This window comes from Eucyclogobius newberryi, unplaced genomic scaffold (assembly GCF_026437365.1).
Source record: "Eucyclogobius newberryi isolate DKJ021-1_F unplaced genomic scaffold, fEucNew1.0.hap1 SCAF_80, whole genome shotgun sequence".
Taxonomy (NCBI): Eukaryota; Metazoa; Chordata; class Actinopteri; order Gobiiformes; family Gobiidae; genus Eucyclogobius; species Eucyclogobius newberryi.
The window spans coordinates 262,037-289,730 of record NW_027316501.1 but is presented as its reverse complement, the minus strand read 5'-3'; the positions used below and the strand labels follow the sequence as shown (position 1 = coordinate 289,730).

General features: G+C 53.5%; 2 protein-coding genes across 2 annotated transcripts; both read right to left on the bottom strand.

Annotated features, from left to right (window-relative positions):
• Positions 1–74: 74 nt before the first annotated feature.
• On the bottom strand, positions 75–18,387 carry LOC140352289 (uncharacterized). Its single transcript, XM_072437693.1, has 10 exons — positions 18,195–18,387; positions 17,811–17,892; positions 17,536–17,664; positions 16,273–16,333; positions 16,151–16,213; positions 11,919–11,964; positions 7,511–7,674; positions 4,915–4,985; positions 3,458–4,235; positions 75–351 (listed from the first exon to the last, which is right to left on the bottom strand). The coding sequence occupies exons 1-10, from the start codon at positions 18,365–18,367 to the stop codon at positions 281–283; spliced, it is 1,638 nt and encodes a 545-aa protein (XP_072293794.1). The 5' UTR covers positions 18,368–18,387; the 3' UTR covers positions 75–280.
• A 1,954-nt stretch (positions 18,388–20,341) lies between these two features.
• gjc4b (gap junction protein gamma 4b) lies at positions 20,342–27,426 on the bottom strand. Its single transcript, XM_072437699.1, has 6 exons — positions 27,381–27,426; positions 25,167–25,429; positions 24,735–24,962; positions 21,984–22,423; positions 21,423–21,661; positions 20,342–20,568 (listed from the first exon to the last, which is right to left on the bottom strand). The coding sequence occupies exons 2-6, from the start codon at positions 25,404–25,406 to the stop codon at positions 20,555–20,557; spliced, it is 1,161 nt and encodes a 386-aa protein (XP_072293800.1). The 5' UTR covers positions 25,407–25,429; positions 27,381–27,426; the 3' UTR covers positions 20,342–20,554.
• Between the last annotated feature and the right edge of the window lie 268 nt (positions 27,427–27,694).

Below are 27,694 nucleotides of genomic sequence, written 5' to 3'. Positions count from 1 at the left end.
CTCTGTTCAGGAATGATCTGTGAATGTCTCTGTACAGCAGCAGCAGCAGCAGCAGCAGCAGCAGCAGCAGCAGCAGCGCCACACTCAGGACGCCTGTGGAACTGTAAACTCTGCTCCTCCTTCACCAAACTCAAACTAAAGTAAACCAAGGCGTAAACTCACCTCCGACCTTCAAACTAAACTAAACTATTCCAGGATGGGAACATAACGTTGCATATCGACTCGATATCGGCTCAGGAGGATCGAGTGTGAAGCGCGGCAAAAGTTTGTGTCGTCGTCTTTAGTGTCGGTGTTCGCCAACGTCACGAGGCGAGTCTGAGGGCGAGAAGAGATGAGCCACTCGCAGTCCACCTGAAACACACAACACCACATGACACACCTGCCTGAAACACACAACACCAAATGACACACCTGCCTGAAACACAAACACCACATGACACACCTGCCTGAAACACACAACACCACATGAGACAACTGCCTGAAAAACACCACATGACACACCTGCCTGAAACACACAACACCACACGAGACACCTGCCTGAAACACACAACACCACATGAGACACCTGCCCGAAACACACGCCACCACATGACACCTGCCCGAAACACACGCCACATGACAAACCTGCCCGAAACACACAACACCACATGACACACCTTCCGAAACACACACCACATGACAAACCTGCGTGAAACACAAAACACTACATGACACACCTGCATGAAACACACAACACCACATGACACACCTGCCTGAAACACAAAACACCACATGAGACACCTGCCCGAAACACACGCCACATGACAAACCTGCCCGAAACACACAACACCACATGACACACCTTCCGAAACACACACCACATGACAAACCTGCGTGAAACACAAAACACTACATGACACACCTGCATGAAACACACAACACCACATGACACACCTGCCTGAAACACACAACACCACATGAGACAACTGCCTGAAAAACACCACATGACACACCTGCCTGAAACACACAACACCACACGAGACACCTGCCTGAAACACACAACACCACATGAGACACCTGCCCGAAACACACGCCACCACATGAGACACCTGCCCGAAACACACGCCACATGACAAACCTGCCCGAAACACACAACACCACATGACACACCTTCCGAAACACACACCACATGACAAACCTGCGTGAAACACAAAACACTACATGACACACCTGCATGAAACACACAACACCACATGACACACCTGCCTGAAACACAAAACACCACATGACACACCAGCCTGAAACACATAACACCACATGACACACCTGCCTGAAACACAAACACCACATGACACACCTGCCTGAAACACAAACACCACATGACACACCTGCCCGAAACACACAACACCACATGACACACCTGCCCGAAACACACAACACCACATGACACACCTGCCCGAAACACACAACACCACATGACACACCTTCCGAAACACAAAACACCACATGACACACCTGCCTGAAACACATAACACCACATGACACACCTGCCTGAAACACAACCACCACATGACACACCTGCCTGAAACACAAACACCACATGACACACCTGCCTGAAACACAAACACCACATGACACACCTGCCTGAAACACAAAACACCACATGACACACCTGCCTGAAACACACACCACCAAATGACACCTGCCTGAAACACACACCACCAAATGACACCTGCCTGAAACACAAACACCACATGACACACCTGCCTGAAACACAAACACCACATGACACACATGCCTTAAACACAAAACACCACATGACACACCTGCCTGAAACAAACACCACCAAATGACACCTGCCTGAAACACAAACACTACATGACACACCTGCCTGAAACACACAACACCAAATGACAAACCTGCCTGAAACACAAACACCACATGACAAACCTGCCTGAAACACACAACACCACATGACGCACCTGCCTGAAACACAAAACACCACATGACAAACCTGCATGAAACACACAACACCACATGACACACCTGCCTGAAACACAAACACCAAATGACACACCTGCCTGAAACACACAACACCAAATGACACACCTGCCTGAAACACAAACACCACATGACACACCTGCCTGAAACACAAAACACCACATGACACACCTGCCTGAAACACACAACACCACATGAGACAACTGCCTGAAACACACAACACCACACGAGACACCTGCCTGAAACACACAACACCACATGAGACACCTGCCCGAAACACACGCCACCACATGAGACACCTGCCCAAAACACACGCCACATGACAAACCTGCCCGAAACACACAACACCACATGACACACCTTCCGAAACACACACCACATGACAAACCTGCGTGAAACACAAAACACTACATGACACACCTGCATGAAACACACAACACCACATGACACACCTGCCTGAAACACAAAACACCACATGACACACCTGCCTGAAACACATAACACCACATGACACACCTGCCTGAAACACAACCACCACATGACACACCTGCCTGAAACACAAACACCACATGACACACCTGCCTGAAACACAAACACCACATGACACACCTGCCTGAAACACAAAACACCACATGACACACCTGCCTGAAACACACACCACCAAATGACACCTGCCTGAAACACAAACACCACATGACACACCTGCCTGAAACACAAACACCACATGACACACATGCCTTAAACACAAAACACCACATGACACACCTGCCTGAAACAAACACCACCAAATGACACCTGCCTGAAACACAAACACTACATGACACACCTGCCTGAAACACACAACACCACATGACACACCTGCCTGAAACACACAACACCAAATGACAAACCTGCCTGAAACACCAACACCACATGACGCACCTGCCTGAAACACAAAACACCACATGACAAACCTGCATGAAACACACAACACCACATGACACACCTGCCTGAAACACAAAACACCACATGACACACCTGCCTGAAACACAAAACACCAAATGACACACCTGCCTTAAACACAAACGCCACATGACACACCTGCCTGAAACACAAAACACCACATGACACCTGCCTGAAACACACAAAACCACATGACACACCTTCCTGAAACACACAACACCACATGACACACCTGCCTGAAACACACAACAACACATGAGACACCTGCCTGAAACACACAACACCACATGAGACACCTGCTTGAAACACACAAAAACACATGACACCTGCCTGAAACACAAACCACATGACACACCTGCCTGAAACACACAACACCACATGACACCTGCCTGAAACATACAACACCATATGAGACACCTGCCTGAAACACCACATGACACACCTGCCTGAAACACAACACCACATGACACACCTGTATGAAACATACAACATGACCTGCCATGCCTCTGGTGGGTGCTCTGGTGGGTGCTCTTACCTCCGGGGCTGTGGGTGCTCCTGAAGACCTTGGCGCTCTTGCAGCTGGTGCTGGGCAGGTGGTTTGGTGTGGTCTCGTTGCGGTTCCTCTCGCCTCCTCCAGTCTCTTCTTCTGCATCTCCGCTGTCGTCCAGAGGACTCAGCGGCGCCATCCTCAGGTCCAGAACGCTCCTGCCGCCTTCGTCAGAGCTGTGAGCGTCCAGCTTCAGCTCCTCCCTCTGGACGCTCGCTCGCCTGAACTTCTGCAAATGTCTTCTTTTCTCTCTCTTCACAACTGCTTCTTTCTCTTTCTTCTCTCCTCTTCCCTCCGTCTCTCTGCTCTCTCCTCCTCTTCCCTCTCCTCCTCCTCTCTGCGTCTCGCTCTTCTTCTCTCTGTAGCGTTCTAGAGAGAGCTTGTTGGCGGTGATTTGCTGATGGTTTGAAGCGTCCTTGGCGCTCACGTTGGGCTCTGGCCTGAGGCTCTGGTGCCAGTCTGAGGAGGTGGAGGGCACAGAGGAGGAGGTCAGAGGCACCGAGGAGGAGGTCAGAGGCACCGAGGAGGAGGTCAGAGGCACCGAGGAGGAGGTCAGAGGTACAGACGAGGAGGTCAGAGGCACCGAGGAGGAGGTCAGAGGTACAGACGAGGAGGTCAGAGGCACCGAGGAGGAGGTCAGAGGTACAGACGAGGAGGTCAGAGGAGGTGCGTTTGGCTGGTGGAGGAGCAGCAGAGACGCTCTGGGAGGAGCGGCGTCTGGAGGGAAGGATCCGTCTGAACGCGGCTTCTTAGCGGCTTGAGTCGCCTGAAGAAGAGAGTTCACTTTTATTATGAGAATCAGTTCAGGCATTTCTTCATCAGGAGCATGAACACACTGAGCTACATTTCTTCATCAGGAGCATGAACACACTGAGCTACATTTCTTCATCAGGAGCATGAACACACTGAGCTACATTTCTTCATCAGGAGCATGAACACACTGAGCTACATTTCTTCATCAGGAGCATGAACACACTGAGCTACATTTCTTCATCAGGAGCATGAACACACTGAGCTACATTTCTTCATCAGGAGCATGAACACACTGAGCTACATTTCTTCATCAGGAGCATGAACACACTGAGCTACATTTCTTCATCAGGAGCATGAACACACTGAGCTACATTTCTTCATCAGGAGCATGAACACACTGAGCTACATTTCTTCATCAGGAGCATGAACACACTGAGCTACATTTCTTCATCAGGAGCATGAACACACTGAGCTACATTTCTTCATCAGGAGCATGAACACACTGAGCTACATTTCTTCATCAGGAGCATGAACACACTGAGCTACATTTCTTCATCAGGAGCATGAACACACTGAGCTACATTTCTTCATCAGGAGCATGAACACACTGAGCTACATTTCTTCATCAGGAGCATGAACACACTGAGCTACATGATCATATAAATGTGAGACCTCATGCTGTGCGTTCTCACCCTCCAGTTTCGAATCCTCTTGAGGCGACTGGGCGTTTTCTCCAGAATCTGCAGAAACTGGTGTGTGAGCTCTGGAAGAGAAAAGAGGCTCAGAAACACGTCCATCCAGAGACATTTCTATTGGACATTCAGAGCCTAAATCTGTGACTGAAGCTTCTGGAGAACATCAGACTTCACCAGCTCCAGATCATTTACACAAAAAGGGAAAATGAAAGAAGAGTGTCTCACATGAAAAGACCAGAAAACATAAGACGTCCTCATGATGTGCACTTGTCTCCATGACCTAAGTTTGTATCTTATGTTGTTCCGTTAAATACTGTAAATAACTAACATCCGATTATTAGAAACGTGAACAAAGCCTGAGCAGCAAACACAGACTCTAAAGGGTCTCAGTTAGAGCTTCTCCTCTGCACATGCTCAGTTAGAGCTTCTCCTCTGCACATGCTCAGTTAGAGCTTCTCCTCTGCACATGCTCAGTTAGAGCTTCTCCTCTGCACATGCTCAGTTAGAGCTTCTCCTCTGCACATGCTCAGTTAGAGCTTCTCCTCTGCACATGCTCAGTTAGAGCTTCTCTTCTGCACATGCTCAGTTAGAGCTTCTCTTCTGCACATGCTCAGTTAGAGCTTCTCTTCTGCACATGCTCAGTTAGAGCTTCTCCTCTGCACATGCTCAGTTAGAGCTTCTCCTCTGCACATGCTCAGTTAGAGCTTCTCCTCTGCACATGCTCAGTTAGAGCTTCTCCTCTGCACATGCTCAGTTAGAGCTTCTCCTCTGCACATGCTCAGTTAGAGCTTCTCTTCTGCACATGCTCAGTTAGAGCTTCTCTTCTGCACATGCTCAGTTAGAGCTTCTCTTCTGCACATGCTCAGTTAGAGCTTCTCCTCTGCACATGCTCAGTTAGAGCTTCTCCTCTGCACATGCTCAGTTAGAGCTTCTCCTCTGCACATGCTCAGTTAGAGCTTCTCCTCTGCACATGCTCAGTTAGAGCTTCTCCTCTGCACATGCTCAGTTAGAGCTTCTCCTCTGCACATGCTCAGTTAGAGCTTCTCCTCTGCACATGCTCAGTTAGAGCTTCTCCTCTGCACATGCTCAGTTAGAGCTTCTCTGGACATGCTCAGTTAGCTTCTCCTCTGCACATGCTCAGTTAGAGCTTCTCCTCTGCACATGCTCAGTTAGAGCTTCTCCTCTGCACATGCTCAGTTAGAGCTTCTCTGGACATGCTCAGTTAGCTTCTCCTCTGCACATGCTCAGTTAGAGCTTCTCTGGACATGCTCAGTTAGCTTCTCCTCTGCACATGCTCAGTTAGAGCTTCTCTGGACATGCTCAGTTAGCTTCTCCTCTGCACATGCTCAGTTAGAGCTTCTCTGGACATGCTCAGTTAGCTTCTCCTCTGCACATGCTCAGTTAGAGCTTCTCTGGACATGCTCAGTTAGCTTCTCCTCTGCACATGCTCAGTTAGAGCTTCTCTGGACATGCTCAGTTAGAGCTTCTCCTCTGCACATGCTCAGTTAGAGCTTCTCCTCTGCACATGCTCAGTTAGAGCTTCTCTGGACATGCTCAGTTAGAGCTTCTTCTCTGCACATGCTCAGTTAGAGCTTCTCCTCTGCACATGCTCAGTTAGAGCTTCACCTCTGCACATGCTCAGTTAGAGCTTCACCTCTGCACATGCTCAGTTAGAGCTTCTCTGGACATGCTCAGTTAGAGCTTCTTCTCTGCACATGCTCAGTTAGAGCTTCACTTCTCTGGTTCTAAAGGTGAAAGGTCATGTTAGAGGGCGGAGCATGAACGGGCCTCTGAACACGCCCACAGAGTGAGCAGCTGCAGGAGAAGAAGCTTCCTGCAGCTGCTCAGCGCCTCTAGAGGCAGCAGCAGATATATTTGGATATATTTGAGGACAATCTTAATATAGTTGTGAGACACGTTGTGAGACACGCTGTGAGACACGCTGTGAGACACGCTGTGAGACACGCTGTGAGACACGTGAGACACGCTGTGAGACACGCTGTGAGACACGCTGTGAGACACGCTGTGAGACACGCTGTGAGACACCTTGTGAGACACGTTGTGAGACACGTTGTGAGACACGCTGTGAGACACGCTGTGAGACACGCTGTGAGACACCTTGTGAGACGCTGTGAGACACGCTGTGAGACACGTTGTGAGACACGCTGTGAGACACGCTGTGAGACACGCTGTGAGACACCTTGTGAGACACCTTGTGAGACACGTTGTGAGACACGCTGTGAGACACGTTGTGAGACACGTTGTGAGACACGCTGTGAGACACGCTGTGAGACACGTTGTGAGACACGCTGTGAGACACGCTGTGAGACACCTTGTGAGACACCTTGTGAGACACGTTGTGAGACACGCTGTGAGACACGTTGTGAGACACGCTGTGAGACACGCTGTGAGACACGTTGTGAGACACGTTGTGAGACACGTTGTGAGACGTGACTGCAGGGCGTGGTCGTCCTGTCGCACTGACACAAGGAGGTTTACTGATGACGAGCAGAAATAGTCCAACTATGATTATTTCTGTTGATTTTTTTCTTGCTCTAATTAAAAGCCTTACTGAACAGCTGCATGGTCTTACCGTCCAGCAGCTGAATGGTCACCGTCTGGTCCACATATTCCCACCAGTGTTTCCCGTCTGTGGAAACGGGAATCTCCCAGTTTGACCATTTACAGGCCAAATGTATGCAAACACAAGCAATGACTGTGGGGCGGTGCTGCAGGCAGAAGGTGGTGAGGTGAAGACTGGAGGAGGAGAGAGGGGGAGGAGAGGGAGAGGAGGAGAGGAGAGAGGAGGGAGGAGGAGGAGAGGAGAGAGGAGGGAGGAGGAGGAGGGAGGAGGAGAGAGGGAGGAGGAGAGGAGAGAGGAGGGAGGAGGAGAGAGAGAGGAGGAGAGGAGAGAGGATGGAGGAGGAGGAGAGAGGAGAGAGGGGGAGGAGAGGGAGAGGAGGAGAGGAGAGAGGAGGGAGGAGGAGGAGAGGAGAGAGGAGGGAGGAGGAGGAGAGGAGAGAGGAGGGAGGAGGAGGAGGGAGGAGGAGAGAGGGAGGAGGAGAGGAGAGAGGAGGGAGGAGGAGAGAGAGAGGAGGAGAGGAGAGAGGATGGAGGAGGAGGAGAGAGGAGAGAGGGGGAGGAGAGGGAGAGGAGGAGAGGAGAGAGGATGGAGGAGGAGGAGAGGAGAGAGGAGGGAGGAGGAGGAGGGAGGAGGAGAGAGGGAGGAGAGAGGGAGGAGGAGAGGAGAGAGGAGGGAGGAGGAGAGAGAGAGGAGGAGAGGAGAGAGGATGGAGGAGGAGAGGGGGAGGAGGAGAGGAGAGAGGAGGAGAGAGGGAGGAGAGAGGGGGAGGAGAGGGAGAGGAGGAGAGGAGAGAGGAGGGAGGAGGAGGAGAGGAGAGAGGAGGGAGGAGGAGAGAGGGAGGAGAGAGGGGGGAGGAGAGGGAGAGGAGGAGAGGAGAGAGGATGGAGGAGGAGAGGAGAGAGGAGGAGGAGGAGGAGGAGAGAGGAGAGAGGGGGAGGCGAGGATGGAGGAGGAGGAGGAGGAGGAGGAGGAGAGAGGAGAGAGGGGGAGGAGAGGGAGAGGAGGAGAGGAGAGAGGATGGAGGAGGAGAGAGGGAGGAGGAGAGGAGAGAGGAGGGAGAAGGAGAGAGAGAGGAGGAGAGGAGAGAGGATGGAGGAGGAGAGAGGGAGGAGGAGAGGAGAGGAGAGAGGAGGGAGGAGGAGAGAGAGAGGAGGAGAGGAGAGAGGATGGAGGAGGAGAGGGGGAGGAGGAGAGGAGAGAGGAGGAGGAGAGGAGGAGAGGAGAGAGGATGGAGGAGGAGAGGAGAGAGGAGAGAGGAGGAGGAGGAGAGAGGGGGAGGAGAGGGAGAGGAGGAGAGGAGAGAGGATGGAGGAGGAGAGGAGAGAGGAGGGAGGAGGAGAGAGGGAGGAGGAGAGGAGAGAGGAGGAGAGAGAGAGGAGGAGAGGAGAGAGGATGGAGGAGGAGAGAGGGAGGAGGAGAGGAGAGAGGAGGAGAGAGAGAGGAGGAGAGGAGAGAGGATGGAGGAGGAGAGGGGGAGGAGGAGAGGAGAGAGGAGAGAGGGGGAGGAGAGGGAGAGGAGGAGAGGAGAGAGGAGGAGGAGGGAGGAGGAGAGGATGGAGGAGGAGGAGGAGGAGGAGGAGGAGGAGGAGGAGGAGGAGGAGGAGGAGGAGAGGAGGAGAGGATGGAGGAGGAGAGAGGGAGGAGGAGAGGAGAGAGGAGGGAGGAGGAGGGAGGAGGAGGAGAGGAGAGAGGAGGGAGGAGGAGGAGGGAGGAGGAGAGAGGGAGGAGAGAGGGAGGAGGAGAGGAGAGAGGAGGGAGGAGGAGAGAGAGAGGAGGAGAGGAGAGAGGATGGAGGAGGAGGAGAGAGGAGAGAGGGGGAGGAGAGGGAGAGGAGGAGAGGAGAGAGGATGGAGGAGGAGGAGAGGAGAGAGGAGGGAGGAGGAGGAGGGAGGAGGAGAGAGGGAGGAGAGAGGGAGGAGGAGAGGAGAGAGGAGGGAGGAGGAGAGAGCAGAGGAGGAGAGGAGAGAGGATGGAGGAGGAGAGGGGGAGGAGGAGAGGAGAGAGGAGGAGAGAGGGGGAGGAGAGGGAGAGGAGGAGAGGAGAGAGGATGGAGGAGGAGAGGAGAGAGGAGGAGGAGGAGGAGGAGGAGAGAGGAGAGAGGGGGAGGCGAGGATGGAGGAGGAGGAGGAGGAGGAGGAGGAGAGAGGAGAGAGGGGGAGGAGAGGGAGAGGAGGAGAGGAGAGAGGATGGAGGAGGAGAGAGGGAGGAGGAGAGGAGAGAGGAGGGAGAAGGAGAGAGAGAGGAGGAGAGGAGAGAGGATGGAGGAGGAGAGAGGGAGGAGGAGAGGAGAGAGGAGGGAGGAGGAGAGAGAGAGGAGGAGAGGAGAGAGGATGGAGGAGGAGAGGGGGAGGAGGAGAGGAGAGAGGAGGAGGAGAGGAGGAGAGGAGAGAGGATGGAGGAGGAGAGGAGAGAGGAGAGAGGAGAGAGGAGGAGGAGGAGAGAGGAGAGAGGGGGAGGAGAGGGTGTGGAGGAGTGGAGTGAGGTGGTGGAGGAGAGGAGAGAGGAGGGAGGAGGAGAGGAGAGAGGAGGAGAGAGAGTGAGGAGAGGAGAGAGGATGGAGGAGGAGAGAGGGAGGAGGAGAGGTGAGAGGAGGAGAGAGAGAGGAGGAGAGGAGAGAGGATGGAGGAGGAGAGGGGGAGGAGGAGAGGTGAGAGGAGAGAGGGGGAGGAGAGGGAGAGGAGGAGAGGTGAGTGGAGGAGGAGGTGGAGGGAGGTGAGTGGGGGTGGAGAGGATGGAGGAGGGTGGAGGAGGAGGTGGAGGTGGTGGTGGTGGTGGAGGTGGTGGTGGTGAGGAGGAGAGGAGAGAGGATGGTGGAGGTGTGTGGGTGGAGGAGTGGTGTGAGGTGGGTGGTGGTGAGAGAGAGGAGGAGAGGAGAGAGGATGGAGGAGGAGAGAGGGAGGTGGGAGGTGTGTGGGGGGGAGGAGAGAGAGTGGAGGAGAGGAGAGAGGATGGAGGAGGTGTGGGGAGGTGGTGTGGTGTGTGGAGGTGTGAGGGTGGTGTGTGGGGTGGTGAGGTGTGTGGAGGTGTGGTGAGTGGTGGGTGGTGGGGTGAGGGAGAGGAGGGAGGTGGAGAGAGGGAGGAGAGAGGGGGAGGAGAGGGAGAGGAGGAGAGGAGAGAGGAGGGAGGTGGAGGAGAGGTGAGAGGTGGGTGAGGGAGGAGGAGGAGGTGAGGGGAGGAGGAGAGAGGAGGGAGGAGGAGAGAGGGAGGAGAGAGGGGGAGGAGAGGGAGGAGAGAGGGGGAGGAGGAGGAGGAGGGGAGGTGGAGGTGTGGAGTGAGGAGGGAGGAGGAGGAGGAGGAGGAGGAGGAGGAGAGGAGAGAGGAGGGAGGAGGAGGAGGAGAGAGGGAGGAGTGGTGGGAGGGGGGAGAGGAGGGAGGAGGAAGAGAGAGGGGAGGAGAGAGGATGGAGGAGGAGATGAGAGAGGATGGAGGAGGAGGAGGAGGAGGAGAGGGAGAGGAGGAGAGGAGAGAGGAGGGAGGAGGAGGAGAGGAGAGAGGAGAGAGGAGGGAGGAGGAGAGGGGGAGGAGGAGGAGGAGGAGAGGAGAGAGGAGAGAGGAGGAGGAGGAGGAGGAGGAGGAGGAGGAGGAGGAGGAGGAGGAGGAGGAGGAGGAGGAGGAGGAGGAGGAGGAGAGAGGGAGGAGGAGAGAGGAGGGGCTACCATTAATGACTGTACGAAACAAACTTCACCTTAAAATCATTCAAAGCAGAGAAAAGAAATCATGTAAAATAAGACTGTGGGACGTCTGTGGGACGACTTGGTCCCACGGGGGCACACGGGGGCACACGGGGGCCACGGGGCAAAGGGGGCACACAGGGGCCATAGTTCTAAACATCATGTGTCCGCGCCCTTGGCCGCTCAGACGTGGTGCCCAGGTTTGCCGCTTTAAAATGGTTTAAATTGCAACTTGTGTCTGAAAACGTGCCTTTGTCCAGTTGGATGAGCTGGAGCTGGAGCAGCAGAAGCGGTTGTATCACCAGAGGAAACTACAGCGCTCTGTCACTACAACGTCACTAAACTTCAGACCTGCATTCAACCCTGTGTCAACGCGGCCTCAGTACACCGCTGTGCCTGCGGGGGGCGCTCCAGAGGCCGGGCAGGGACGGTAGCCGGGCCCTGGTTTAGTCCTGGTTTGGACCTGGTTTAGTCCCGGTTAAGTCCTGGTTTAGACCCGGTTTAGTCCTGGTTCGGACCCGGTTTAGTCCCGGTTTAGTCCTGGTTCAGACCCGGTTTAGTCCTGGTCTAGTCCTGGTTTAGCCCTGGTTTAGTTCCGGTTTAGACCTGGTTCAGCCCCAGCCTCTCTCAGGTCCAGCCCCGGTCCGTCCGGAGCCTCCACACTGCAGCACTACAGCTCGTTGACACCAGAGGGCGCCCTGCATCACTGGAAGCTCCTGTGCGGTCAGAGTGCATAAAGTAACCACCTGTTGGTAGCCATGAAATAAGACGTCTGCGCCAAGTCCTTACTCGCTGTGGAGAGAGAAACGGGTCAGACACCAGGACGTCTCAGACAAGGAACGTTAAACCCCGAGGTCCATCTAAAGTGTGTGTGAAGGGCGTGGCTAGAGTTAGTGTGTGAGAGGGGCGTGGCTAGAGTTTGTGTGTGTGAAGGGCGTGGCTAGAGTTAGTGTGTGTGAGGGGCGTGGCTAGAGTTAGTGTGTGTGAGGGGCGTGGCTAGAGTTAGTGTGTGAGAGGGGCGTGGCTAGAGTTAGTGTGTGTGAGGGGCGTGGCTAGAGTTAGTGTGTGTGAGGGGCGTGGCTAGAGTTAGTGTGTGTGAAGGGCGTGGCTAGAGTTAGTGTGTGAGGGGCGTGGCTAGAGTTAGTGTGTGTGAGGGGCGTGGCTAGAGTTAGTGTGTGTGAGGGGCGTGGCTAGAGTTAGTGTGTGTGAAGGGCGTGGCTAGAGTTAGTGTGTGTGAGGGGCGTGGCTAGAGTTAGTGTGTGAGAGGGGCGTGGCTAGAGCTAGTGTGTGAGGGGCGTGGCTAGAGTTAGTGTGTGTGAGGGGCGTGGCTAGAGTTAGTGTGTGTGAGGGGCGTGGCTAGAGTTAGTGTGTGAGAGGGGCGTGGCTAGAGTTAGTGTGTGTGAGGGGCGTGGCTAGAGTTAGTGTGTGAGAGGGGCGTGGCTAGAGTTAGTGTGTGTGAGGGGCGTGGCTAGACTTAGTGTGTGAGAGGGGCGTGGCTAGAGCTAGTGTGTAAGAGGGGCGTGGCTAGAGCTAGTGTGTGTGAAGGGCGTGGCTAGAGTTAGTGTGTGAGAGGGGCGTGGCTAGAGTTAGTGTGTGAGAGGGGCGTGGCTAGAGTTAGTGTGTGTGAAGGGCGTGGCTGAGTTAGTGTGTGTGAAGGGCGTGGCTAGAGCTAGTGTGTGAGAGGGGCGTGGCTAGAGTTAGTGTGTGAGAGGGGCGTGGCTAGAGTTAGTGTGTGAGAGGGGCGTGGCTAGAGTTAGTGTGTGAGAGGGGCGTGGCTAGAGTTAGTGTGTGAGAGGGGCGTGGCTAGAGTTAGTGTGTGAGAGGGGCGTGGCTAGAGCTAGTGTGTTAAGGGCGTGGCTGGAGTTAGTGTGTGAGGGGCGTGGCTAGAGCTAGTGTGTGTGAAGGGCGTGGCTAGAGTTAGTGTGTGAGGGGCGTGGCTACAGCTAGTGTGTGTGAAGGGCGTGGCTGAGTTAGTGTGTGAGGGGCGTGGCTAGAGCTAGTGTGTGTGAAGGGCGTGGCTAGAGTTAGTGTGTGAGAGGGGCGTGGCTAGAGTTAGTGTGTGAGAGGGGCGTGGCTAGAGTTAGTGTGTGAGAGGGGCGTGGCTAGAGTTAGTGTGTGAGAGGGGCGTGGCTAGAGTTAGTGTGTGAGAGGGGCGTGGCTAGAGTTAGTGTGTGAGAGGGGCGTGGCTAGAGTTAGTGTGTGAGAGGGGCGTGGCTAGAGCTAGTGTGTGAGAGGGGCGTGGCTAGAGCTAGTGTGTGAGAGGGGCGTGGCTAGAGCTAGTGTGTTAAGGGCGTGGCTAGAGTTAGTGTGAGAGGGGCGTGGCTAGAGCTAGTGTGTGTGAAGGGCGTGGCTAGAGTTAGTGTGTGAGGGGCGTGGCTAGAGCTAGTGTGTGTGAAGGGCGTGGCTAGAGTTAGTGTGTGAGAGGGGCGTGGCTAGAGTTAGTGTGTGAGAGGGGCGTGGCTAGAGTTAGTGTGTGAGAGGGGCGTGGCTAGAGTTAGTGTGTGAGAGGGGCGTGGCTAGAGTTAGTGTGTGAGAGGGGCGTGGCTAGAGTTAGTGTGTTAGAGGGGCGTGGCTAGAGTTAGTGTGTGAGGGGCGTGGCTAGAGTTAGTGTGTGAGAGGGGCGTGGCTAGAGTTAGTGTGTGAGAGGGGCGTGGCTAGAGCTAGTGTGTGAGAGGGGCGTGGCTAGAGCTAGTGTGTGAGAGGGGCGTGGCTAGAGCTAGTGTGTGAGAGGGGCGTGGCTAGAGCTAGTGTGTGAGAGGGGCGTGGCTAGAGCTAGTGTGTGAGAGGGGCGTGGCTAGAGTTAGTGTGTGAGAGGGGCGTGGCTAGAGATAGTGTGTGTGAGGGGCGTGGCTAGACTTAGTGTGTGAGAGGGGCGTGGCTAGAGCTAGTGTGTGAGGGGCGTGGCTAGAGTAAGTGTGTGTGAGGGGCGTGGCTAGTGTTAGTGTGTGTGAGGGGCGTGGCTAGAGCTAGTGTGTGAGAGGGGCGTGGCTAGAGCTAGTGTGTGAGAGGGGCGTGGCTAGAGCTAGTGTGTGAGAGGGGCGTGGCTAGAGTTAGTGTGTGAGAGGGGCGTGGCTAGAGCTAGTGTGTGAGAGGGGCGTGGCTAGAGTTAGTGTGTGAGAGGGGCGTGGCTAGAGCTAGTGTGTGAGAGGGGCGTGGCTAGACTTAGTGTGTGAGAGGGGCGTGGCTAGACTTAGTGTGTGAGGGGCGTGGCTAGAGCTAGTGTGTGAGGGGCGTGGCTAGAGTTAGTGTGTGTGAGGGGCGTGGCTAGAGTTAGTGTGTGTGAGGGGCGTGGCTAGAGTTAGTGTGTGTGAGGGGCGTGGCTAGAGTTAGTGTGTGTGAGGGGCGTGGCTAGAGTTAGTGTGTGTGAGGGGCGTGGCTAGAGTTAGTGTGTGTGAGGGGCGTGGCTAGAGTTAGTGTGTGTGAGGGGCGTGGCTAGAGCTAGTGTGTGAGAGGGGCGTGGCTAGAGCTAGTGTGTGAGAGGGGCGTGGCTAGAGTTAGTGTGTGTGAGGGGCGTGGCTAGAGTTAGTGTGTGTGAAGGGCGTGGCTAGAGTTAGTGTGTGTGAAGGGCGTGGCTAGAGTTAGTGTGTGAGAGGGGCGTGGCTAGAGTTAGTGTGTATGAAGGGCGTGGCTAGAGTTAGTGTGTGAGGGGCGTGGCTAGAGCTAGTGTGTGTGAAGGGCGTGGCTAGAGTTAGTGTGTGAGAGGGGCGTGGCTAGAGCTAGTGTGTGTGAAGGGCGTGGCTAGAGTTAGTGTGTGAGAGGGGCGTGGCTAGAGTTAGTGTGTGTGAGGGGCGTGGCTAGAGTTAGTGTGTGTGAGAGGGGCGTGGCTAGAGTTAGTGTGTGTGAGGGGCGTGGCTAGAGTTAGTGTGTGAGAGGGGCGTGGCTAGAGTTAGTGTGTGAGAGGGGCGTGGCTAGAGTTAGTGTGTGTGAGGGGCGTGGCTAGAGTTAGTGTGTGTGAAGGGGCGTGGCTAGAGTTAGTGTGTGTGAGGGGCGTGGCTAGACTTAGTGTGTGAGAGGGGCGTGGCTAGAGCTAGTGTGTGAGAGGGGCGTGGCTAGAGTTAGTGTGTGTGAGGGGCGTGGCTAGAGTTAGTGTGTGTGAGGGGCGTGGCTAGAGCTAGTGTGTGAGAGGGGCGTGGCTAGAGTTAGTGTGTGTGAGGGGCGTGGCTAGAGTTAGTGTGTGAGAGGGGCGTGGCTAGAGTTAGCGTGTGTGAGGGGCGTGGCTAGACTTAGTGTGTGAGAGGGGCGTGGCTAGAGCTAGTGTTTGAGAGGGGCGTGGCTAGAGTTAGTGTGTGTGAGGGGCGTGGCTAGAGTTAGTGTGTGTGAGGGGCGTGGCTAGAGTTAGTGTGTGAGAGGGGCGTGGCTAGAGTTAGTGTGTGAGAGGGGCGTGGCTAGAGTTAGTGTGTGAGAGGGGCGTGGCTAGAGTTAGTGTGTGTGAGGGGCGTGGCTAGACTTAGTGTGTGAGAGGGGCGTGGCTAGAGCTAGTGTGTAAGAGGGGCGTGGCTAGAGCTAGTGTGTGTGAAGGGCGTGGCTAGAGTTAGTGTGTGAGGGGCGTGGCTAGAGTTAGTGTGTGAGGGGCGTGGCTAGAGCTAGTGTGTGTGAAGGGCGTGGCTAGAGCTAGTGTGTGAGGGGCGTGGCTAAAGCTAGTGTGTGAGGGGCGTGGCTAAAGCTAGCGTGTGAGGGGTGTGGCGTTTGAACCTCTCTTTATGTCATGCTAATGCTAATGCTAATGCTAATGTCAGACGCATCATGACTTAGAAATATCAGATTGTGGCTCTTGACAAAGCGAGTGCCACAAACAGGAAACAGCTGTTGCAAACGTGCTTTGCTAGCTTTGTGTTGCTAAGGCTCCACATAGTCGTTAGCATCAGTGGAAAGACAGCGGTCAGAGTTTGGAGACAGAGGATTCTTTAGTGTTTCTCTGCTTTGGTCTGCGTTCTCTCTCGTCCAATCAGATGTGGCAAAGGTAATGAAAGGGCGGTACCTCTCACTAGCTGCGTGCACTTGACCACATCAGTGTGAGGGTGGTCAATAGTGACCTCAAAGCCTGCAGCAGAAACACAGCGGTCAGTGTCGAGTCTCGTCCAGGACAAAGCACTCACTCACCCAGAGTCTGTAACACCATGGACTCTAGGACCACCAGCTCCTGAGCCTGCTGCAGGTACGCCTGAACACAGGGAGAACATGCATCAACACGCCTGAACACAGAGAGATCATGCATCAACACGCCTGAACACAGAGAGATCATGCAGCAACATGCCTGAACACAGAGAAAACATGCATCAACACGCCTGAACACAGAGAGAACATGCATCAACACGCCTGAACACAGAGAGATCATGCATCAACACGCCTGAACACAGAGAGATCATGCATCAACACGCCAGAATACAGAGAGAACATGCATCAACACGCCTGAACACAGAGAGAACACGCCTGAACACAGAGAGAACACGCATCAACACGCCTGAACACAGAGAGAACACGCCTGAACACAGAGAGAACACCCCTGAACACAGAGAGAACACGCCTGACCACAGCGAACACGCCTGAACACAGAGAGAACACCCCTGAACACAGAGAGAACACGCCTGACCACAGAGAACACGCCTGAACACAGAGAGAACACGCCTGAACACAGAGAACACGCCTTAACACAGAGAGAACACGCCTGAACACAGAGAAAACATGCATCAACACGCCTGAACACAGAGAGAACATGCATCAACACGCCTGAACACAGAGAGATCATGCATCAACACGCCAGAATACAGAGAGAACATGCATCAACACGCCTGAACACAGAGAGAACACGCCTGAACACAGAGAGAACACGCATCAACACGCCTGAACACAGAGAGAACACGCCTGAACACAGAGAGAACACCCCTGAACACAGAGAGAACACGCCTGACCACAGCGAACACGCCTGAACACAGAGAGAACACCCCTGAACACAGAGAGAACACGCCTGACCACAGAGAACACGCCTGAACACAGAGAGAACACGCCTGAACACAGAGAACACGCCTTAACACAGAGAGAACACGCCTGAACACAGAGAGAACACGCATCAACACACCTGAACACAGAGAGAACACGCCTGAACACAGAGAGAACACGCATCAACACACCTGAACACAGAGAGAACACGCCTGAACACAGAGAGAACACGCCTGAACACAGAGAGAACACGCATCAACACACCTGAACACAGAGAGAACACGCCTGAACACAGAGAGAACACGCATCAACACACCTGAACACAGAGAGAACACGCCTGACCACAGCGAACACGCCTGAACACAGAGAGAACACCCCTGAACACAGAGAGAACACCCCTGAACACGCCTCACGCTGGTGCCTCACGTTGCTCTTGGGGTCCAGCGGCGGCTCGCTCGGGTTCAGGCAGGCGTGGCACACCTTGATCACGTGCTCCAGTTTGCGCGGCTGCTCTTCCACTTTCGCCGCCAGGAACAACGTCGTGGGCGACATCGTCTGAAACACACACTGCACTTGAACCTGGACACGGCTGCAGTACCGCTCCCACACACACGGGGCAGTACCGCTCCCACACACACGGCGGCAGTACCGCTCCCACACACACGGGGCAGTACCGCTCCCACACACACGGCGGCGCTCACGTTTCGGTGGAACTTGGTGAAGGAATGCTGCATGTAGAAGCGGTGCATGTAAACGATGGCCGTGTTTATGGTCAACTGAGAGCTGCGTCCAGAGTTCAGGAGCGGTCAGAGGAGCGGTCAGAGGAACACAAACAGACACAAAAAGCCAGACACAAACACTTAACACGCTCTGGTCAACTTTAGTGTTGAGCTTTTTAATGAAGCTTTTAATCCTACAAAGTGTTTATCACGTTAGTTCTTTAACATGTTTATGAACTTTAGGAGCTCGAGGGGTCGAAGGTCACAACAGAACCAGCTCCAGTTTGTTTCACATCAGTAAAAGATGCCCCCCCCCTGCTCTCCCCGGTTCCCCCCTGCTCTCCCCGGTTCCTTCCCGGTGGATACACGTTGAGCCGCTGGCCCATGTCCTGGATGAGGTTGGCGGCCTGTTGCCGGTACGACAGCTCCCGGTCGGGCTCGACTCCGCAGCAGCGGGACGGTGTTTGCTGCAGCTGTTCCCGGGAGAAGAACCAGCGCTGGACCGAGGCTCCGTGAGCACCGCGCGCCGCCGCCGCCATCTTACCTCCTTCTTCCTCCAACAGCTGCGTCTCGACGTACGTGAGTGACGTCAGCACGCACGCTCTTGTGGCGGATTCAAGGAGAGAGCGCCACGTGAGGCCGGGAGAGGAACAGCACATTATCTTCTGATATGATCTTTATTACACAGATGAAAGAGTCTGTTTTACAGACTTGATTTATCTGAGCTTTAAATGAGAGCTCCTGGTCCAATCAGACTCTGAGGTTTCTTACAGTAGAACTGGAGGCTTCACTGAGACTATCTGCTCAGATAAAGCGTCTCGTACATGTTTAGGACCAGCACAATGACCTCCAGCACAATGACCTTCAGCACAATGACCTCCAGCACAATGACCTCCAGCACAATGACCTCCAGTACAATGACCTCCAGCACAATGACCTTGGTTTGTTCAGGGTTAAGAAGCAGATCATTAAGTGTCCTCCAGGTTTTTATCTCCTTCACACGAGCTCTAAGTCTGTCTGATCGCTCTGATCATGTGACCTGATCATGTGACCTGATCATGTGACCTAACGGCAGCATGTAAAGAGGAAACAGAACTGGACCCAGTACTGACCCCTGAGGCACACTGTGACTTTAGAACAAGGGGAGGAGCTCTGGTTTACATGAACAAATTGGTACATATCAGATAAATAGGATTTAAACCAGCTGAGGGCGGGGCCTCTGACACTGTGGTGAGCTCAGGACCCTGCTGTGGTGGGCTCTGAACCCTGCTGTGGTGGGCTCTGAACACTGCTGTGGTGGGCTCTGGACCCTGCTGTGGTGGGCTCTGGACCCTGCGCGCTCTGTCTCCTCTGCTTTGTCACATTTAAACGTCCAAAAATGAGACATTTTGGAAATTGACACAGAAAATGTCTCATTTCTTAATGACCGTTTTAAATCTCACATTTAGAAGCTTAATATAAATTCAAGTCTTATTTTTGGTCTTGATATTTATGTTTTACAATAATTTAATTTGTATTTATCTGACCCAGAAGGAGAAGTGTAAAAACAGAGTTTCAACATCTGCTCAAAGTTTATTAAAAAAAGACACTTACAAAAAAACTCATGGTATAAAAGTAGAAAAAGTACAAAAGTAGAAAAAGTCGTACAAAAATGAGATGAAACTAAATTAAAGCATTTTTAAAACGTTTTTCAAGCTTCGTCCAGGTTTTTTTTTTCCTTCTGTTCAAACGAGTCGACCGTTTAACCTTTGACACACGGTCCACGCCAAAGAGAGCTGAACGCCATTTACACCCGAGCTGAACGCCATTTACACCCGAGCAAACAACAGTCTCACATTCTAACATTTGTGAATCATTGACATTCAGATTTTACAGTTGTTTGAACTCAATATTTTGCAATAATTTACACACAAAAAAAAAAAAGATTTTAGCGACTCGGATCATGACATGAAAATGGGGCTAAACCAGCGGCAAGAGAATCCTGTGTTCAGTGTTCAGTGTGCAGTGTTCAGTGTGGCTGGAGGACGGCGCCAGCGATAACGACGGCGCTCTTAAGACTGTGCGAGCGCCGTAGGCGGCACGAAGGAAAAGTACATCGGCACGAGCACCTACGTGCCGATGTACTTTGGGGCATGGCGGCGGTGACCAGCCGGAGGGCGGCGGTGGCGGTGACCACCCGGAGGGCGGCGGTGACCACCCGGAGGGCGGCGGTGACCAGCCGGAGGGCGGCGGTGACCAGCCGGAGGGCGGCGGTGACCAGCCGGAGGGCGGCATTTGCAAATCCGAGTAAAGTTGGTAATGAGATACAGTTTTACAGTAACGACCAATGAGAGAAGGTCAAACATGGAGTGGACGGGTCAGACTTTTCTGACAGTCGAACACAGAACGTTTTGTTTGCAGATGAGGCGAGGATCACATTTCAAACATGTTGTTGCTGTTTCACGTCTACGGCGATGGCGTTCTCTGTAAAGCGAGCGTTCTACAACGAGCTCTTTGTGGCGTTGGACACGTTTGCTTCTCTTTGGTGTGGACAGTTCAAGTACCTCCATTTTAATCTACAGCTTAAGTTTAACACAAAGTTTGGACGTGGAGTTTCAGAGTTTGTAGCTGCCCTGAGAGATGCCTGCTCCAAACGAGGGGTCCTGCCATGTCCGGGTCCTTCAGGCAGACGAGAGCCACCTCTGTCTGAGCCAAAAGTCTTTAAGGAGAGCGAAGGTCGAGGAGGACTACGCGTGCAAACCTGAGGAACACAGATGTTAGATCTCCATGGCAACACAACAGCCCGGTCAGAGTGACACCATCTCCATGGCAACACAACAGCCCGGTCAGAGTGACATCTCCATGGCGACACACACATTTGCTGCTGAGTGTTCATGTCACTGAATTGCAAAATAGTGTGAATCACCAGGGAAACGCTGAGTCATGTTTCAACAGGAAGTGAATCATGTTCTGACCCATGTGACCGTTTACCCACCTCACTGTGACCCTCCCCCTCCAGGGTTAGACCCTCCTCCCCCTCCAGGGTTAGACCCTCCTCCACCTTCAGGGTTAGACCCTCCTCCCCCTCCAGGGTTAGACCCTCCTCCACCTTCAGGGTTAGACCCTCCTCCCCCTCCAGGGTTAGACCCTCCTCCACCTTCAGGGTTAGACCCTCCTCCCCCTCCAGGGTTAGACCCTCCTCCCCCTCCAGGGTTAGACCCTCCTCCCCCTCCAGGGTTAGACCCTCCTCCCCCTCCAGGGTTAGACCCTCCTCCCCCTCCAGGGTTAGACCCTCCTCCACCTTCAGGGTTAGACCCTCCTCCCCCTCCAGGGTTAGACCCTCCTCCACCTTCAGGGTTAGACCCTCCTCCACCTTCAGGGTTAGACCCTCCTCCACCTTCAGGGTTAGACCCTCCTCCCCCTCCAGGGTTAGACCCTCCTCCACCTTCAGGGTTAGACCCTCCTCCACCTTCAGGGTTAGACCCTCCTCCCCCTCCAGGGTTAGACCCTCCTCCCCCTCCAGGGTTAGACCCTCCTCCACCTTCAGGGTTAGACCCTCCTCCACCTTCAGGGTTAGACCCTCCTCCACCTTCAGGGTTAGACCCTCCCCCTCACCCTTGTCGGCGTTGGCGCTCTGCTTCTCCTGCTTCTCTTGGGCGTAGTTGAGGCGGTTCTGTTCCACGGCGGTGGTGTTGGACTCCGGGCTGCTGCTCCTGGTGGGACTGGGCTCTTCGTTGGCGTAGGCCAGGTCCAGATGCTGCTGGGCCAGTTTCAGGTGTCGCCTCAAACGCTCCAGCTCTCGCCCTGAAGACTCATCCCCAAAAGACTCTCGACCCGAATCCACCAAGTTATCTCTGAAACATGAGCCAAACACGAGCCAAATGTCAGAAAAACGCCAGGAGGAGCTTTACGGTTAGAGAGCTAAAGTTGCCGGTACTAAAGGGTGCCAGCTACAGAAGAAGAGGTCCCCTCCCCCTACCTCCCTCCCTCACCTGAAGCCCCTCCCTCCCTCCCCTGAAGCCCCTCCCTCCCTCACCTGAAGCCCCTCCCTCCCTCCCTCCCCTGAAGCCCCTCCCTCCCTCCCCTGAAGCCCCTCCCTCCCTCACCTGAAGCCCCTCCCTCCCTCACCTGAAGCCCCTCCCTCCCTTCCTCCCCTGAAGCCCCTCCCTCCTTCACCTGAAGCCCATCTTGGCGGCGCTGCCCTTCTTCATGGCGGTGTTGTATCCGGGCGGGGCAGACGGCTGGTTGCACAGTGACGCCCTGGCGCTGCCGTTGGCCCTGGCGTTGGCGTTGCGCTGTTGCCGTGGCGAGCACAGACACTCCCGGATCCCGCTGAAGCCCAGGTGAAGGATCTCCAGCAGCGTGAAGAGCAGACACAGAGCGCTCACGGCGTACATGATGAGCAGGAAGATGGTCTTCTCTGTGGGGCGCGACACGAAGCAGTCCACCGTGTGCGGGCACGGCGAGCGCGTGCACACGTACGAGGGCGCCACCTCCAGGCCGTACAGGATGTACTGCCCGAACAGGAAGGACGACTCGAACATGCCGCGCGCCAACAGGTGGAAGACGTAGACCTTCATCAGGCCGTCACGCTTGATCCTCCGGCGCCCGTCGTGCTGCAAGAACAAGTCAGTAAAGCCAGTGTGGAACTTTGAGCTGTGACGCCTTAGACCAGGCGTTTAACGCCCTCTGGAACGTTACAGCCAAAGGAACAGCATTTCTATGGAAACCAGCAGTAGGTACGAGTCAGGTTTGTGGAGAGGCGGCTCACCGGGACAAAAATGAAATCAACCATTTCTTTTAACAATAAACATGTGTACTAGAGCTTAAGCAGAGAATGAATTAGAAATTATTTTTTACCTTTAGTCACCGCAAGTTTGTCAGGAGGAAGAAGAAGAGGAAGAAGAAGAGGAAGAAGAAGAAGAAGAGGAAGAAGGTCATTTTGCCACAACTCAGGCATTTTTGACCTGAACATTGATGAATGTCACACATGGGGCCATGGGTCACACATGGGGTCATGGGTCACACATGGGGCCATGGGTCACACATGGGGTCATGGGTCACACATGGGGTCATGGGTCACACATGGGGTCATGGGTCACACATGGGGTCATGGGTCACACATGGGACATAGACGCGGCTCAGCCTGAACTAGACTAGAGCAAAATAGAGAAAACATGAAACGCTTCATCTTTGGCCTAGGCACATGAGACTTGGGACAGTGATAGAGCTCCTTTGACCTCTGACCTCTGACGAGTAAAACACACCTGGATCATCGCTCTATGATAAACAGGAAGTCAGCCTCAAAGATAAACAGGAAGTCAGCCTCAAAGATAAACAGGAAGTCAGCCTCAAAGATAAACAGGAAGTCAGAATCAAAGTGGCACCGCCATGTTTGACTTTTTTTCTTCAAAATTGTACTTGTCCTACGTTTTTTGTCCGATCGAGCTCAAAACAACACTTTTTGCATCTAAAAACATTGAAATTGAATAAATATTCAAAAAAATATTGATATTCTTTACGGTCTCAAAAAAGTCTTAATTTTCTGTTTTTTCGAGGACAAGTCACGCCTGTTGGAAATGATCTGCGAGCTCATATTTCACTCACTAATGTGTTTATGTCTGAGTGGAAATAAATACCATGTAACAAATTGGCTCTCTAGCGCCCCCTACACATTGTGTGAAAAACTCAACATTGTCTGATTTGTTTGAAACACATGGATTATATTCTCCTCGAGACGCCATGAAAAAAGTGCATTGCAGATATTGTGTATTTTCAAAATTGGCCAGCAGAGGCGCAATGAACGCCTTCACTTCCTCTTTTATTTTGATGGGACGTTTCTTCTCGTGCCGTGGTCTTTGCATCAGCATTAGCAGCGGGTCTCTGTTGCTAGGTGACGGAGGCACAGGATAAAGTCTTTTAGGCTTTATTCTTTAGACTTTATTTTTTTTTCCACAACTCTGGTATTTTTGACCCCTGAACATCAATGAAAGGTCGCGGGTCACCATGGGTCACAGAGGCTCTCTCTCCTTCTCCCTGCTCAGGTCTGCGTTCAGCACAAGCTTGCATTTTGTCAGGACAAACTACTATTTGAATCGCAAACTACGCAATCAACGGTGAATTACTGAGTGTCGTTTTGGTCTGCCACAAAACACAGCAGAAAACATGGAGGCGAGAGCATCATCGCTGCTTTAATGTCAATGTTTTTCTACAATAAAACATTTCCCTTTTTACTACTGAGCGAGTCACAAAAAGACATTTAGTTCTCCCAGTGTGTGGCTAAAGCTAGTGTGTGTGAGGGGCGTGGCTAAAGCTAGTGTGTGTGAGGGGCGTGGCTAAAGCTAGTGTGTGTGAGGGGTGTGGCTAAAGCTAGTGTGTGTGAGGGGCGTGGCTAAAGCTAGTGTGTGTGAGGGGCGTGGCTAAAGCTAGTGTGTGTGAGGGGCGTGGCTAAAGCTAGTGTGTGTGAGGGGCGTGGCTAAAGCTAGTGTGTGTGAGGGGCGTGGCTAAAGCTAGTGTGTGTGAGGGGCGTGGCTAAAGCTAGCGTGTGTGAGGGGCGTGGCTAAAGCTAGCGTGTGTGAGGGGCGTGGCTAAAGCTAGCGTGTGTGAGGGGCGTGGCTAAAGCTAGCGTGTGTGAGGGGCGTGGCTAAAGCTAGCGTGTGTGAGGGGCGTGGCTAAAGCTAGCGTGTGTGAGGGGCGTGGCTAAAGCTAGCGTGTGTGAGGGGCGTGGCTAAAGCTAGCGTGTGTGAGGGGCGTGGCTAAAGCTAGCGTGTGTGAGAGGCGTGGCTAAAGCTAGCGTGTGTGAGAGGCGTGGCTAAAGCTAGCGTGTGTGAGGGGCGTGGCAAAAGCTAGCGTGTTGTGTTGCTAACGTGCTTTGCTAGCTTTGTGTTGCTAAGGCTCATAGTAGTCAGCATCAGTGGGAAGCTTCACCTTCTTGTTGGGCTTCTCCTTGACCTCCTTCTCGGGCTCGATCTGCTCCAGGATCATGGGGTCTTCTTCCCCGTTGTCCTCCGCCTCCTCGTAGTCCCGGTTGGCTCCTCGGCTCACGATGGGCATCCTCTTCCTGGACTGGGGCTTGTAATCGTCGTCGTCCATGCGAGCGATCTTGTGCATGGCGAAGCCCAGGTACATGACGGTGGGCGTGGTTATCATGATCACCTTTAAAGAGCCACAACACAAGCACACTCAACACGTGTTTATGGTTTCACAAGCATCAGAAATGAACCTGGAAAAGTCTGAAGTTTCAAGATTCCATTTGAACTAATGCGATTAGTTTCCTCCAAACTAAACCTCATCCTGCATAACCCCGCCCCGCCCCAGGATCCCTCATCTGCAGGAGTCAGACAGGGGGCGCCCTCGTACCTGGAAGGCCCAGAAGCGCACGTGGGACAGCGGGGCGAAGGCGTCGTAGCACACGTTCTCACATCCGGGCTGGTGAGTGTTACAGGTGAATTTGCTCTGCTCGTCGTAGTAGATGGACTCTCCACCCACCGCCGTCAGCACGATGCGGAACACGATGAGCAGCGTCAGCCAGATCTTACCCACAAACGTGGAGTGATTAGAGATCTCGTCCAGGAGACGAGTGAGGAAGCTCCAGCTCATGATGAACGAGCAGCAGGATCAGGCTGAGGAGGATAAGAAACATATACATGAAACAGAACAAAATGAGGCCTTTTCTGAATAAAAGCGTGACTTAAAGAGCATTTTAAATCACCCGTGTCCTTCCTTTAAACGAGCCGAAGCGGTTTCAGAAAGTTCAGTTTCTCATGTTTGTGAAAACGATTCAACAGCAATAGAATGTCTTTGGGAAGAGGCGGTCACTTCCTGCCGACGCTGGCGCGAGAGCGGTCACTTTTGTGCTGAGTCTGAAGTGACCAGGCCGTTTCCCGTTTTCAGACGAGCTCAGGTCACTTCAGGCTAACTGGGCCCTCCTCTGACCCTTTGTGGGGGCTCCTGAGCGTCAGCAGGCACCGGGGCCCATCCTCCGAGCCGTAAATGCAAACGCGCTGTCCTTTGTTGGTTCAGGTGTGAAATCCTCCACCAACAGAAGCCTCAAAGACCACGCCTACTTTCACGTGGAAATGAGAGTTTGGAAAGACAAAGCTCTGACCAACAGCAGCTGAGCAAATGGGACAAACACCTTCAGGAGACGCCAGAAGTCCTAAAGTCCTTTCACTACGACCGAGGGACATTTGCTCGTCCAATTCCTCTTAACGAGACACAAGTCGCCCGAGGAGTAAAAATAGTTTTGTGCCTTGGAAACAGGAAATGGTCAAACAAGAGTCCAGTTGTTTGAGCTTGTGCTTCTGCCTCATCCTCGGCCATGGTCCAGGGAGCGTCCAGCCCCCTGGGTGTGTCCAGCCCCCTGGGTGTGTCCAGCCCCCTGGGTGTGTCCAAGCCCCCTGGGTGTGTCCAAGCCCCCTGGGTGTGTCCAAGCCCCCTGGGTGTGTCCAAGCCCCCTGGGTGTGTCCAAGCCCCCTGGGTGTGTCCAAGCCCCCTGGGTGTGTCCAAGCCCCCTGGGTGGGTCCAAGCCCCCTGGGTGGGTCCAAGCCCCCTGGGTGGGTCCAAGCCCCCTGGGTGGGTCCAAGCCCCCTGGGTGTGTCCAGCCCGGGTGTGTCCAGCCCCGGAGCGTCCACCTTCTGATTCACGGCTTTGGTTTAAGAGTCCACTGCTCATCACCAAAACACACATTGTAGGGACTTTAATCTGGTCTTTTTGGGGCTTTAAACTTTAAGAAGAGTTTGCTTCATGTTTGACCAGGACGCTCCAAAAGGTCATTGAGTTAAAGCCATGTTTCGGACCTTTGGACGTGTATTTCAGTTGTATTTAAGAGTTTTAAAGCCGCTCCTCGTGCTGTTGTTTACTACCGTTCCAAGATGGCCGCCCTGACGACGCGCGACGCTCCCGCGCGTCTCCTGGTGACGTAGCATCGCCCGTTACAGACAAAAACAGCGCATTTTCTGCTGAAAAATGACACGTTTTCTGAAGAAAAGTGCCCGAAAACAGGTTAAATCACGAGAGGAACTAAACAGCGACAAATGCGCGCGTTTTGTCACGAAATTACAACTTTAAAAAAACACAGGAAATAAGAGTTTGAGAATTCCTCGGATTTAGCCCAAATTCCAAAGAGGATTTAGAGACTGGCGTGAAAATCTGAAATAAACTCACTTTAAAACATTATGTTCTCACTTTTATTTATGAAAGACGCACGTGAAGAACACGTGTAACGTTTAGATTAAAGCTTAACCTGGTTATGATGTAAAACGTGGCTGTATTTGCTGTAAAGTGGGGCCCGGGGCCCCCGAGCTAACAATAGTGTTCTTCATTGTTCCGCACGCGACATTATTTCACTTTAAATCTAATTAAGTCTGAACAAGATGAAGCGGAATATGTTTTATGTTAAACAAGATGTTTTATTTCAACTGTTTTAAGCTTTAAACCTGAAAGACAAAGATGTTTTTGTGTCGCGCGGAAAACGTGGAATTTTAAAAAGAAAAATATAAAAAGTCCAGAGAATGTTCCACAGGCCGTGAAAGAAGCAGCTCCAAACCAGGAGCTTTGTGGTTCTTTTCTCACCGTGAGAAGCGCAGTCTGGAGCTCCGGTTCTGCTCCGGTTCTGCTCCGGTTCTGCTCCCGTTCTGCTCCCGTTCTGCTCCGGTTCTGTCCTCGGTTTGGTTCTTCTTTGTTTCGGGGTTAAAGCTCCGGAGCTCAGAGCCTTTTATACGCGGCTGTCCCGAGCTTTGGCGCTGATTCTGGGGCAAGGACAAAGGCGGATCCCCACCCCCCGTGTCCCCGCCCTCTACCCCCCGTGTCCTCCCCCAGTGTCCTCCCCCAGTGTCATCCCCCAGTGTCATCCCCCAGTGTCATCCCCCAGTGTCATCCCCCAGTGT

Excerpts from the sequence above, each read along its gene's own strand:
- LOC140352289 (XM_072437693.1), bottom strand. The coding sequence starts at position 18,367 with ATGGCGGCGGCGGCGCGCGGTGCTCACGGAGCCTCGGTCCAGCGCTGG. Across the intron at positions 17,665-17,810 it reads TCACCAAGTTCCACCGAAAC|ACGATGTCGCCCACGACGTT; the intron begins GTGAGCGCCGCC and ends TGTGTGTTTCAG. Across the intron at positions 4,236-4,914 it reads AGAGGATTCGAAACTGGAGG|GCGACTCAAGCCGCTAAGAA; the intron begins GTGAGAACGCAC and ends TCTCTTCTTCAG.
- gjc4b (XM_072437699.1), bottom strand. The coding sequence starts at position 25,406 with ATGAGCTGGAGCTTCCTCACTCGTCTCCTGGACGAGATCTCTAATCAC. Across the intron at positions 24,963-25,166 it reads TGCGCTTCTGGGCCTTCCAG|GTGATCATGATAACCACGCC; the intron begins GTACGAGGGCGC and ends GGCTCTTTAAAG. Across the intron at positions 22,424-24,734 it reads AGGAGAAGCCCAACAAGAAG|CACGACGGGCGCCGGAGGAT; the intron begins GTGAAGCTTCCC and ends TTGTTCTTGCAG.